The sequence below is a fragment of the Piliocolobus tephrosceles genome, chromosome 21, assembly GCF_002776525.5.
Source record: "Piliocolobus tephrosceles isolate RC106 chromosome 21, ASM277652v3, whole genome shotgun sequence".
Classification (NCBI taxonomy): domain Eukaryota; kingdom Metazoa; phylum Chordata; class Mammalia; order Primates; family Cercopithecidae; genus Piliocolobus; species Piliocolobus tephrosceles.
The window spans coordinates 24,173,221-24,187,681 of NC_045454.1; the positions used below are offsets into that span (position 1 = coordinate 24,173,221).

Below are 14,461 nucleotides of genomic sequence, written 5' to 3' on the forward strand. Positions count from 1 at the left end.
ACGCCATTCTCCTGCCTCAGCCTCCCGAGTAGCTGGGACTACAGGAGCCCGCCACCTCGCCCGGCTAGTTTTTTTTTTGTATTTTTAGTAGAGATGGGGTTTCACCGTGTTAGCCAGGATGGTCTCGAACTCCTGACCTCGTGATCCACCCGTCTCGGCCTCCCAAAGTGCTGGGATTACAGGCTTGAGCCACCGCGCCCGGCCTCTTTTTTTTTTTTTTTTTGAGATGGAGTCTAGCTCTGTCGCCCAGGCTGGAGTGCAGTGGTGCGATCTCGGCTCACTGTAACCTCCGCCTCCCGGGTTCACATCATTCTTCTGCCTCAGCTTCCCAAGTAGCTGGGACTACAGGCGCCCACCACCACGCCCGTCTAATTTTTTTGTATTTTTGGTAAAGACGGGTTTTCACCATGTTAGCCAGGATGGTCTTGATCTCCTGATCTTGTGATCCACCCGCCTCAGGATTATAGGTGTGAGCTACCACGCCCGGCCCGATATTATTATCTTTAAAGCAAAATTGAGGAATGCCTTTGTTCTCCATGGGATATCTGGATACTCCCAGGTCTGAATCTGTTTTAGTAAACATTATTAATTTGTTCCCTTTGCTGTAAACATCTAGAGGCTAGGAATGGCTAATTTTCTGAGAATGCAGCCCAACAAGTCTCAGCCTCATTTTCCAGCCCTCACTCAAAACCGAGTCACTTTGCTTCGAACACCTCTGACATACACCTGTGCTAGCAACGAAGCTCAGACTCCAGGGTTGATTTCTGAATCATGGTTGCACCAAAGGTCAGCATTACAGAAACCAACCCTGAGACCCCACCTGGCTGCCAACAGTTTTCACAGTGACCAACATAAAGAGTTCTACATCTTAAGGGCAACTCATTGATTTGTTGGAAATGTATCTAAACCTTTTTTTTCAGGCCAGGTGTGGTGGCTCAACCTGTAATCCCAGCACTTTGGGAGGCCGATCCTCAAGAATCACCTGAGGCTTCAAAACCAGCCCCGGCAACATGGTGAAATCCTGTCTTTACTAAAAATACAAAAATTGGCTGGGTTGTGGTGGCTCACACCTGTAATCCCAGCATTTTGGGAGGCAGAGGCAGGTGGATCACTTGAGGTCAGGAGTTCAAGACTAGCTTGGCCAACAGGGTGAAACCCCATCTCTACTAAAAATACAAAATATTAGCTGGGTATGGTGGCACACACCTGCAACCCCAGCTACTCGGGAGGCTGAGGCAGGAGAATTGCTTGAACCTGGAGGTGGAGGTTGCAGTGAGCCAAGATCATACCACTGCACTCCCCGACAGAGCAAGACTCCATCTCAAAAAGAAAAACTAAACTAAAATAAAAAAATGTATTTGTTTTAGAGACAAGGTCTCACTATGTTGCTTTGGCTGGTCTTGAACTCCTAGCTTCAAGCAATCCTCCTGCCTCAGTCTCTCAAAGCACTAGGATCATAGGCATGACCCACTTCACCTGACTTTCTTGCAAATCTTTTTTTTTTTTTTTTTTTTTGAGATGGAGTCTAGCTCTATTGCCCAAGCTGGAGTGCAGTGGTGCGATAATCTTGGCTCACTACAACCTCTGCCTCCCAGGTTCAAGCGATTCTCCTGCCTCAGCCTCCTGCGTAGCTGGGACTACAGGCGCGTGCCACCATGCCCAGCTAAGTTTTGTTTTGTTTTTTTTTTTCTTTTGAGACGGAGTCTCGCTCTGTTGCCCAGACTGGAGTGCCGTGGCACAATCTCTACTCACTGCAAGCTCTGCCTTTTGGGTTCACACCATTCTCCTACCTCAGCCTCCCGTGTAGCTGGGACTACAGGTGCCGCCACCATGCCCGGCTAATTTTTTTGTATTTTTAGTAGAGACAGGATTTCACTATGTTAGCCAGGATGGTTTTGATCTCCTGACCTCGTGATCTGCCCACCTCGGCCTCCCAAAGTGTTGGGGTTACAGGCGTGAGCCACCATTCCCGGCCTTGTGGCAAATCTTAAATCAAAAATCGTTGCCAGGTTAGGCGTGATGGCTCACACCTATAATCCTAGCACTTTGGGAGGATGAGGCAAGAGGATTGCTTTCTCTTAGCAGTTTGAGACCAGCCTGGGCATATGTTAAGACCCCTGACTCTATTAAAAAATATATTAAAAAAAAAAACCAAAAACTGTTTTGCCAAGCTGGGATGGGGGAGACATGGCAAATTTATATATAAAGGTGGAAAAATAAAGAGTTGGCATTATGTGGAAGCTCTCCAGGGATTTTGGTGGGAGTCTTAGGGTCTCAGTTTTTATTTATTTTTATTTTTATTTTATTTACTTTTTTCTGTTTTGAGATGGAGTTTCCCTCTTGTTGCCCAGGCTGGAGTGCAATGGCACGATATCGGCTCACCACAACCTGTGCCTCCAGGGTTCAAGTGATTCTCCTGCCTCAGGCCGGGATTACAAGTGCCGGCCACCACACCTGGCTAATTTTGTATTTTCAGTAGAAACGGGATTTCTCCATGCTGGTCAGGCTGGTCTCCAACTCCTGACCTCAGGTGATTTGCCCACCTTGGCCTCCCAAAGTGCTAGTATTACAGGCGTGAGCCACCGTGCCTGGCCTATTTTACTTTTTATTTTTTTGAAATGGAGCCTCCCTCTGTTGCCCAGGCTGGAGTGCAGTGGCATGATCTCTGCTAACTGCAACCTCCGCTTCCCAGGTTCAAGTGATTCTCCTGCCTCAGCCTCCTGAGTAACTGAGAGTGCAGGCATGCACCACCATGCCCAGCTAATTTTTGTATTTTTAGTAGAGACAGGGTTTCACCATGTGTGGCCGAGCTGATCTTATTCCTGACTTCAGGTGATCTTATTCCTGACTTCAGGTGATTCAGTCTACCTTGGCCTCCCAGAGTGCTGGGATTACAGGTATGAACCTCCATGTCCCGCCTTAGTTTTTATATTTAAGTTGAACCTACTCTGGTGCTGAGAACCAATCAGCTCCCTCGCTGCCCAGAGGGAGTAATCTTCACTCTGTCATTTGTTCTTCCATGAGCTGAAATTTGTTCAGCGCCCCCATGATATGGAAAGGGCTATGACACGTTCCAGGAAAAAAATACCGAGAGAAAGAAGGCTCGTCCTCTAGGAATTATAATTGTTTATCTTCCCTCAAAGTGGATATGAAGTACCTTAACACATTCATACAACATGTAAGATTTAAATCAGGAGTGAATGAAGATATGAAGGCAAGAGAAAGAAGAATAAAGGAGAGATTTAGCTGGAGGTAAGGCTAGTGCATGCCACAAAGTCCTATATACTTTGTGAAATGTGAGTCATGGTTTGTCTCTGAGCTTCCTGGTAGGCAATAGAAGGAAGGGAATATATTTGGAACACATTTTATATTCACTAGCCAAAAGGAAACCCATTTGTAAAAAGAAATGAACCCATTCCTGATACTGAGGGATGGGAGGATTCCCACCACCCCAATCCTTGTGAACATTATCAGCTACACAATCAGTCGTTTTCTCAATAAGCTCTTTGTAGCACAGCTGCAGATTGTGACCTGTGGTGTGTAATGACATCAATTCATTGCGTTGCTGTGGCATAATAAAAGATAAATATTTGGTCTTTATCTTGTTCCTGTGTTCCTGGCACAGAGCTCCTGAGTGATAAAGTATCTTTTGTATGCTAATGAGATCACTCTTGGTGGGAGGCTTTAGAATGGATGCTGATCCCTAGAAAGCCCAAACCATGGTGAGAGGGCTGCTTTCAGCTCCTCCCTCTGTGACCTCTGGAGAGGGGAGAGAGGCTGGACCAGTGGCCAATGATTTAATCATCTATCCTTAATGAAGCCTCCATTAAAAACCCTGCATTAGGCTGGGCATGGTGGCTCATGCCTGTAATCAGCACTTTGGGCAGCCAAGGTGGGTGGATCACCTGAGGTCAGGAGTTCAAGACCAGCCTGGCCAACATGGCGAAACCCCATCTCTACTAAAAATACAAAAATTAGTCGGGCATGGTGACAGGCGCCTGTAATCCCAGCTACTTGGGAGCCTGAGGCAGGAGAATGACTTGAACTTGGGAGGTGGAGGTTGCAGTGAGCTGAGATCGTGCGCCTGTATTCCAGCCTGTGGGAGAGAGCGAGACTCTGTCTCAAAACAAAAACAAAACAAAAAAGACCTGCATTAGCCGGGCACAGTGGTGCATATCTGTAGTTCCAGGTACTCAGGAGGGTGAGGGAGGATCACTCAAGTCCAGGAGCCCAGGAGTGGAGGCCAGCCTGGGCAACATAGCAAGACACCATCTCTACAAAAAACAAAATAAGGCTGGGCGTGGTGGCTCATGCCTGTAATCCCAGCACTTTGGAAGGCTGAGGCGGGCGGATTGCTTGAGTCCAGGAATTTGAGACCAGACTGGGCAACATGGTGAAAAAATATAAAAATTAGCTGGGTGTGGTGGTACACGCCTGTAGTCCCAGTTACTTGGGAGGCTGAGGTGGGAGGATCACTTGAGCCCTGGAGGGCGAGGCTGCAGTGAGCCGTGATTACACCACTGCACTCCAGCCTGGGTGACAAAACAAGACCCTGTCCCCAAAATAAAAATAAAATAAAATAAACCCTAAACGATAAGGTTCGGGCATCCTCTGGGTTGGTGAACATGTTGAGGTGCCCGGAGAGAGCACGGAAGCCCTGCCCCTCTCCCACCATAAGTTGCCCTGTGTACGTCTTTCAATTGACTGTTCCCAAATTGAATAACATAAACCAGTACTGGTCCTTCAGGTGCTTTCCTATGTTCTGGGAGACGTTCTGGTGAATTACCAAACCTGAGGAGGTGGCAGTGGGAACCCTTGATTGACAGCTCATCAGTCAGAAGCACAGGTTTCCCCCCCGCCAGGATGTGTGACTGGTCCCTAAAATGGGGGCAGCTTTGTGGAACTGAGTCACTACTCTGTGGGGTATGTTCTTACCCCGGGAGCTGGGGTCAGAATCGAAATTGAATTGTTGGATACCCAGTTGGTGTCTGATAATCAGAGAATTGGAGGGTTGCAGACATGATTTTTTTTTAAAAAGGAGTTATTAGAGTAGAATAGAATACGCTGGAGTGGATCACGCCTAAGACTTTTTTGAGACTTTTGTTGAAGGGGCATGTGTCTGTGTGTGTGTGTGTGCATGCATGTACTGAGTTGTAAAATAAAATGTATTTCTTTTTTCTATTTTTCGTGATGGAGTCTCGCTCTATCACCCAGGCTGGAGTACTGTGGTGCGGTCTGAGCTCACTGCAACTTCCATCTCCTGGGTTCAAGCGATTCTCATACCTCAGCCTCCTGAGTAGCTGGGACTACAGGCATGTGCCACTACGCCTGGCTAATTTTTGTCTTTTTAGTAGAGACGGGGTTTTGCCATGTGGCCCAGACTGATCTTGAATTCTTGGCTTCAAGTGATCCGCCTGCCTCAACCTCTCAAAATGCTGGGATTACAGATGTGAGCCACTGTGCCCGGCCTAAAATGTATTCTTACTGGTGTCATAGCCATACACACACAAAAATCTCTAAATTGATGAAATTCACCAAGCTGAGCTTCCAGTATCTTATTGTCTGGGGGAGTCCAAATGTGCACGTGTGCAATCAGGTGACCGGTGGCTGGGTTTTCATCAGCAGAGGAAGGGACATAGGTCAGATACTCATAGTCTCTCTGGATGGCCGGGAGCTCTTGGCTAATGAACCTCAGGCTTCCTCATCCATGAAATGAGGATGATTCTCTACCAGTCTAAAGTTCACCAACACGTGCTCAGCACAGGCCTGGCTGGCTTACAACCTGGCTGTTACTGTTTCTGTTATTTTAGTGGTGATTCCTAATCTATAACACGAGGGAGCATCTATAAGGCCTTTGAGTAGGTTTCAAAAGCTCTGCTTGAAAACTTTTTTTTTTTTTTGAGAGGGAGTCTTACTCTGTTGTCCAGGCTAGAGTAGAGTGGTGCAGTCTCGGCTCACTATGACCTCTGCCTCCCGGGTTCAAGCAATTCTCCTGCCTCAGCCTCCCGAGTGGCTGAGACTACAGGTGTGCACCACCCCCTCCGCAGCTAATTTTTGTATTTTTAGTAGAGATGGGGTTTCACCATGTTGGCCAGGCTGGTCTCAAGCTCCTGGCCTGAAGTGATCCACCCTCCTCATGAGGCCTCCCAAAGTGCTGGGATTACACGCGTGAGCCACTGCATCCAGCCAGGATACAGATTCTTTATTAGATATATAATTTGAAAGTATTTTCTCCCTGTGGCTTGTCTTTTCATTTTCTTTTTTTTTTTGAGATGGAGTTTCACTCTTGTTGCCCAGGCTGGAGTGCAGTGGTGTGATCTCAGCTCACTGCAACCTCCGCCTCCTGGGTTCAGGCGATTCTTCTGCCTCTGCCTCCCGAATATCTGGGATTATAGGCACACACCACCACATCCAGTTAATTTTGTTTTTTGTTTTTTTGTTTGTTTTTTTTTTTGAGACGGAGTCTCGCTCTGTCGCCCAGGCTGGAGTGCAGTGGCCGCATCTCAGCTCACTGCAAGCTCCGCCCCCCCCGGGTTCACACCATTCTCCTGCCTCAGCCTCCTGAGTAGCTTGGACTACAGGCGCTCGCCACCTCGCCCGGCTAGTTTTTTTGTATTTTTTAGTAGAGACGGGGTTTCACCATGTTAGCCAGGATGGTCTCGATCTCCTGACCTCGTGATCCGCCCGTCTCGGCCTCCCAAAGTGCTGGGATTACAGGCTTGAGCCACTGCGCCTGGCCAATTCTGTATTTTTGGTAGAGATGGAGTTTCACCATGTTGGTCAGGCTGGTCTCGAACTCCCAACCTCAGGTGATCCACCTGTCTTGGCCTCCCAAGGTGCTGGGATTACAGGTGCGAGCCACTGCCCCTGGCCTTCTTTTTTCTTTTTCTTTTTTTGAGACACAGTCTTGCTATGTCACCAGGCTGGAATGCAGTGATGCAATCTCGCTCACTTCAGCCTAAGCCTCCTTGGTTCAAGCGATTCTTCTGCCTCAGCCTCCCGAGTAGCTGGGACTACAGGTGCCTGCCACCACCCCCAGCTAATTTTGTTTGTATTTTTAGTACAGATGGGGTTTCACCATATTGGCTAGGCTCGTCTGGGATTACAAGCGTGAACCACTGCTCCTGTCCCTGATTTCTTTTTTTATGGATTGTCCTTTTCGTGTGTAGCTAAGAATATTTTATCCAACCTAAGGTCATGAAGATTGCATCCTGTATTTTCTTCTAGAAGTTTTAGAGGTGTAGCTCTTGTTGCAGCCTATAACCTGTTTGGACAGTGTTTGTAAATGGTGTGCCATTTAGATTTAGGTTAATTCTTACCTATTTTGCAGAAAAGAGTTCACATATCAGGCCCAGAACTGCTCTCCTTAGAAAAAGCCCTGCTTGTAAGACTGGCCTTTGGCTGGTGTCTAGAAACTTCGATTTTAGAAGTGTTCTCATCATTCCCAGACTGATAAGATTGACTCACTGTGCCTGAACTGTTTGTACAAATGGTATGGTTTATGTGGAACCACTTGCCTGCCTTCTGGGAATCCAGAATTTTGGAGCATGCCAGGCAGAGGTGCCTATGCTATCAGCCTCCAGTAAAAACCCTGGACATGGAGTCTCCGAGCTTCCCTGGTAGATGTCATTTTACGTGTGTTGTCACAACTCCTTGCTGGGGGAGTTAAGCACGGTCTGTGGGATTCCACTGAGAGAGGACCCCTAGAAGTCTGGGCCGGGCCTCCTCCCAATTTCACCCTACGTGCCTTTCCCTTTGCTCATTATGCTTTGTGTCTTTTGCTGTAGTAAACCATAGCCATGGCTTTTGCAAGTCCTAGATTAACATTGAACTTGGGGGTGGTTTTAGGGACCCTGACGTACCTATGGATGTCAGCCTGCTTTAGCACTATTTGTTGAAACAGTAATCTTTTCCACATAGAATTGATTTGGCACTTTTGTTCAAAATCAGTTATAAAGATTTACTTATGTAAATGTAAACATTTGTTCCTGGACTCTTATTCTGTTTCATTGCCTATCTTTATGTCGGTACCATGCTACTTTGATGGTTATGGCTTGGCTTCTTAGTAAGTTTATTTTTTATTTTTTATTTATTTATTTTTAATTTTCTTTTTTTTGAGACGGAGTCTCGCTCTGTCACCCAGGCTGGAGTGCAGTGGCTGGATCTCAGCTCACTGCAAGCTCCGCCTCCCGGGTTCACGCCATTCTCCTGCTTCAGCCTCCCGAGTAGCTGGGACTACAGACGCCCGCCACCTTGCCCGGCTAGTTTTTTGTATTTTTCACCGTGTAAGCCAGGATGGTCTTGATCTCTTGACCTCGTGATCCACCCATCTCGGCCTCCCAAAGTGCTGGGATTACAGGCTTGAGCCACCGCGCCTGGCTATTTTTTTTTTTTTTTTTTTTTTGAGATGCAGTTTTGCTCTTGTTGCCCAGGCTAGAGTGCAATGGCGTGATCTTGGCTCACTGCAATCTCCGCCTCCTGGGTTCAAGTGATTCTCTTGCCTCAGGCTCCCGAGTAGCTGGGATAACAGACGCCCACCACCACGCCTGTCTAATTTTTTGTGTTTTTAGTAGAGATGGGGTTTCACCATGTTGGCCAGGCTGGTCTCAAACTAACCCCTGACCTCAGATGATCTACTCACCTCAGCCTCCCAAAGTGCTAGGATTACAGATGTGAGCCACTGTGCCCCGCCCAGCTTCTTAGTAAATTTTAAAATCAATATGAGTCTTCCAACTCTGTTCTTATTTTTCAAAATTGTTTTGCCTATTGTAGGTTTTTGTTTGTTTGTTTTTTTTTTGCATTTCCGTATGAATTTTAGGATCAGCTGGTCGATTTCTATTAAAAAGGTTAGTGGGATTTTGATTGAGGTTGCAATGAATGAATGTACCAACTAAGGAGGCTTGACATGTTGACATTAATGAGCCTTCCTATAACATGGAATAGCTCTTCTTTTACTATATCTCCAGCATTGTTTTGTAGTTTTCAATTTACATGTCTTGTGATTCTTTTGTTTATTCCTGAATATTTTATTCTTTTTGATGCTATTGTGAATGGAATGGTTTTCTCAATTTCAAGATTGTTCATTGCTAGTATATAGAAATAGAGTTGGCCAGGCACAGTGGCTCATGCCTGTAATCCCAGCACTTTGGGAGGCTGAGGCAGAAAGATTGCTTGAACTCAGGATTTCTGGACCAGCCTGGGCAACATAATGAGACTCCATCTCTACAAAAAAATACAAAAATTAGACAGCATGGTGGTGTGCATCTGTAGTCCCAGCTCCTTGGGAGGCTGAGGCTGGAGGATGGCTTCAGCCTGGGAGGTTAAGGCTGTAGTAAGCCATAATGGTGACATTGCATTCCAGCCTAGGTGACAGAGTGAGACCTTGTCTAGAGAAAAAAAAAAGAATTGATATTTGTATATTGATTATACCCTGTGACTTTGCTAAATTTATTAGTACTAATATTTGTTTGATGGATGCATTAGGATTTTCTATTTATAAGATAATGCCATCTGTGAATAAAGACAGTTTTGTTTCTTCCTTTCTAATCTGGATGCATTTACTTTCTTTGTTTGCCTCATTGATTAGAAATAGCAAAAGCAGGCATCTTTGCCTTGTTCCTGATGAGAAGAGGAAAGCAGTCATTCACCACTAAGTGTGATATTAACTGTGGGGTTTTGTAGGTATCTTTTATCAGATTTCATGAATTCTTTTTTATTCCTACTTTGTTGAGAAGTTTTATTATGAATCTGGGATGGATTTTGTGACGTAGTTTTTTCAATGTCTGTTGAAGTCACCATGTGTTTTGTCCTTTATTCTGTTAATATAATATATTAATTGATTTTCAGATGTTAAACCAACCTTGCATTCCTGGGATAAATCCCACTTGGTTATGGTGTATAATCCTTTTTATATGTTTCTAGGTTTGGGTTGCTAATACTAGTCTCATAGAATGAATTGGGAAGCATTACTTCTCCCTTCATTTTCTCATTCATTTATCTTATTTTACTTTCTATCTTATATGTATATATTTTTATATTTTATTTCATTTTATCTTATTTTAGTTTTTAGAGACAGTGTCTTGCGCTGCCACCCAGGCTGGAGTGCAGTGGTGTGAGTGATCACAGCTCCCTGCAGTATTAACCTCCTGGGCTGAAGCAATCCTCCGGCCTGGGACTACAGGCATGCACCACCATGCCCAGCTAATTATCCATTTCTTTCTTTTTTTAAAACAAATTTTATATTTATTTATTTTGATTTCTCCTATCAAAAGGAATCATTCATTTCTTTTCAAGTGGATATCTTATGGTGTTTTAGGGCATAGCTGGGAGCAGTTTTGTTTTCTCTTTTCAAGGCTAATTTTTTGCAGGATGTCATAGAGTTCATGTCTGCAGCTCACAGTGTCATTGCCTGTGTCCCCAGCTCCAGGTACTGGCAGGTGTGCTGCAAGCTGGGCAGGCACCCTGTGTCCCTGGGATACCTTACCCAACACTCCTGACCCTCCTCTGCAAGCTGTGCTGTGATCCTCCCTGCAGGGACTGGGGATTGGGTCTGCTCACCCAGAAGCGGGGATACCTGGCTGAGGGCACTTCTCTCCCTCTTCTGTTTGAACAGAGTGGCCACGAACCCAAAGGTGCGGGAACAAGTGCGGCTGGAGCTAAGCTTCGTCAACTCAGACCTGCAGATGCTCAAGGAAGAGCTGGAGGGGCTGAACATCTCGGTGGGCGTCTATCAGAACACAGAGTAAGTGGGAGCAGCACACCTTCCAGAAGCCTCTGAGCCAGAGATCCTGCGTGCATCCAGGGTGCTGCACAAAGAGGCCAGATAGGGTTCTAGACTAGGTGTGGCAGCCCCCACTTTGAGAAGTGAGAGAACCATCAGGTTTGGGGTTGAGCGAGGTGCTAGACTGGAAGGGATGAGTCCATTTGTTGGAACATACCTGCAGTGTTGGACAAAAAGGCATTTGTGAGGCCAGGCACGATGGCTCACTCCCGTAATCCCAACACTTTGGGAGGCTGAGGCGGGTAGATCACCTGAGGTCAGGAGTTCGAGACCAGCCTGGCCAACATGGTGGAACCCTGTCTCTACTAAAAATGAAAAAAATAGCCGGACGTGGTGGTGCCCGCCTATAATCCTGGCTTCTCAGAGGCTGAGGCAGAATTGCTTGAACCCGGGAGTCAGAAGTTTCAGTAGCCGAGATCACACCACTGCAACTCCAGCCTGGCCGACAGAGCGAGACTGTGTCTCAAAACAAACAAACAAACAAAAAATGAAGACAGTATAAAATCTAGTATAAATATACGTGATGAACCAAGATAAGTTTAAAAGTTAGATGCCTTTGATTTTATAGTTAATTTTAAGTAATTCTGCGTAGTCACATTTCATAGACAGGCAAACATTAACAAGATGTGTTATTAAATTCAACTGAACAGACATTGAGCAAGGATATTTTAGTGAGTCACCATAATTTTCCTAAGAAACATTAAAGGGACATTGTTAGGACAATACATTTCCAATGTTGGCTAATTATTTCCTCATTTATTTGCCAAGGAACAAAAAGTATACACAAATACTTTTTGGGATTAAGGCCAAAATCGACCCTGTAAGGAAAAGCCACTATGCACACACAGAGATCCTGTACGCTGTACTTACGTTGGACTGCAGTCTGTTTCCTAGCTGGAGGTGACAAACTGAAACAGAAAAATCCATATTAAAACAAAGCAATATACCAGTCTCCTTTTAAGGTTGTATTTCCCTTTTGTTTTTTTTTTTTTTGGACACAGAGTCTCCCTCTCTCACCCAGGTTGGAGTGCAGTGGCGCGATCTCAGCTCACTGCAATCTCTACCTTGTGGGTTCAAGTGATTGTTGTGCCTCAGCCATCTGAGTAGCTGGGATTACAGGCGTGCACCATCGCACTTGGCTAATTTTTTTTTTTTTTTTTTTTAAAGTAGAGACAGGGTTTCATCATGTTGATCAGGCTCGTCTTGAACTCCTGGTCTCAAGTAATCTGCTCACCTTGGCCTCCCAAAGTGCTGGGATTACAGATGTGAGCCACCGCGCCTGGCCCCAGGCCAATTTTGAAGGCACTCTATCGTATCATTCTCCATACCTCAATTTTAGAATCGATTTCTTCAAGATGAAAGCCAACAACACCATCCCTCAGAATTGCAATACATCTCCAAAAATGGAGATCCAACTATGAAATAAGTGCCCCTCTTGCCTCATGCCTGTAATCCCAGCTCTTCAGAAGGCTGAGGTGGGGGATCACTTGAGCCCAGGAGTTCAAGGCCAGCCTGGGCAACATAGTGAAACCCCATCTCTACAAAAAATAGGAAAATTAGCCAGGCATGGTGGTGCACACCTGCAGTCCCAGCTACTCAGAAGGCTGAGGTGGGAAGATCACTTGAGCCAGGGAGGTCGAGACTGCAATAAGGGCAACAGAAAGAAGTCCTGTCTCAAAACACACAAAAACAAAACAAAATGCTAAGTGAAATGCTTCTTTTTAAGGAGAAATAACTTTGAGACAGTTCAGAGAAGGGTTTATGTGCTTTTTCATTGTGGGCATGAGATTGCTCAAAAAGTAGGTGGGCCCCGGGGGAAACTCACTCGGAAAATAGCTCCCTGGATTTGGGAACCTTGAGTCACCTATGGAATGAGTGTTTCCTGGTGCTGGTCCTCCACGGGGCACCAGGTTGGTTTCTGAGCTGGAGGGGAAGCGTCAGTGTGTGAAACTTCGCTGGCTCTTCCCTTTGTGACGCCCCATGCCTGGCTTACCTGTGGGCTCCTATACAGTTTTTATTGTTTGTTTGTTTTATATTTATATATATATATATATTTTTCGAGACGGAGTCTTGCTTTGTTGCCCAGGCTGGAGTGCAGTGGTGGGATCTCAGCTCACTGCAACCTCTGCCTCCCAGGTTCAAGCGATTCTCCTGCCTCAGCCTCCTGAGTAGCTGGGACTACAGGCACATGCCACCACGCCTGGCTAATTTTTTGTATTTTTAGTAGAGACGGGGTTTCACCATGTTAGCCAGGCTGGTCTCGAACTCCTGACCTCGTGATCCGCCTGTCTTGGCTTCCCAACGTGCTGGGATTACAGGCATGAGCCACCGTGCCCGGCCCCGTTTTATTTTTTTTTTTGAAATGGAGTCTCTGTCACCCAGGCTGGAGTGTAGTGGCACGATCTCAGCTCACCACAACCTTGCCTCCCAGGTTCAAGCGATTCTCCTGCCTCAGCCTCTTGAGTAGTTGGGACTACAGGTGCGTGCCACCATGCCCAGCTAATTTTTTGTATTTTTAGTAGAGACAGGGTTTCACCATGTTGGCCAGGCTGATCTTGACAGAAGCAGGGTCCTGAGTCAACATCATAGGGAGGTCTCCTGGAGGATGCAGTTGGAACTGCTCCCCTGATAGACTGTGCCATCCAGGGCCATGGGCTCCTGGTCTCGGCTGTCCCCCAGCACACCATTCCTCGGCTTCTCAGGAAACAGGCCGGGGTCCACAAGATGGTCCTGCAAACACAGAGCCAAAGGGGTGGAACTGGTGAAGATGAGCCACCACATCTGGCCTCCTGTGCAGTTTTGAATGCCTGGTCAATATGACAGCTAATGGAAGGTTCTCCCAGCCTGTGCTCTGGTGGTCAATTCCAGTGTTTTGTCCAAAAGGTTCAAGTTCTGGAGGAGGCAAGATGGGTCCAAGCTTTGGTAATAAATGTTGGCCGTTCCACACTCGCGTTTGCTGTGCCGAAGAGCAGGGACATGCAATACAGGGCTTCCCATAGAGGGAACCGAAGGCCCCTGGGGTGGTCCCTGGGCTCTAGAGTGGCCAGTTACTGCCTTGTGTCATTGGGAAGAGGAAGAGCTGTGCAGATTCAACACGACACCATGCATTTGGGTCCTGTGCTCTTCTGTTTTCAAAGTAGATTGTTTGTTTCTTAGCATGGTTGATCTTTTTTTTTTTGGAGATGGAGTCTTGCTCTGTCACCCAGGCCTGGAGTGCAGTGGTGTGATCTTGGCTCACTGCTACCTCCACCTCCTGGTTGAAGCAATTCTCCTGCCTCAGCCTCTTGAGTAGCTGGGATTACAGATGCACACCACCATGCCCAGGTAGTTTTTGTATTTTTAGTAGAGACGGAGTTTTACCATATTGGCCAGGCTGGTCTCAAACTCCTGACCTCAGGTGATCTGTCCACTTCAGCCTCCCAAAGTGATGGGATTATAGGTGTGAGCCACCACGCCCGGCCTGCACTAATCTGTTTTCAAAGCAGATTGTTTCTTTTTTTTTTTTTTGAGATGGAGTCTCGCTCTGTTGCCCAGGCTGGGGCACAGTGGCCGGATCTCAGCTCACTGCAAGCTCCGCCTCCCGGGTTTACGCCATTCTCCTGCCTCAGCCTCCCGAGTAGCTGGGACTACAGGTGCCCGCCACCTCACCCGGCTAAGTTTTTTGTATTTTTAGTAGAGACG

General features: G+C 46.5%; 1 protein-coding gene across 1 annotated transcript in view; it reads left to right on the plus strand.

Moving 5' to 3' along the window:
* Positions 1–14,461, plus strand: part of RHPN2 (rhophilin Rho GTPase binding protein 2) — a 90,483-nt gene that overhangs the window by 29,931 nt on the left and 46,091 nt on the right. Inside the window, exon 3 of the mRNA XM_023229110.1 lies at positions 10,613–10,741. Coding sequence (XP_023084878.1) covers positions 10,613–10,741 — 129 coding nt within the window. The remainder of the gene's footprint in view (positions 1–10,612; positions 10,742–14,461) is intronic.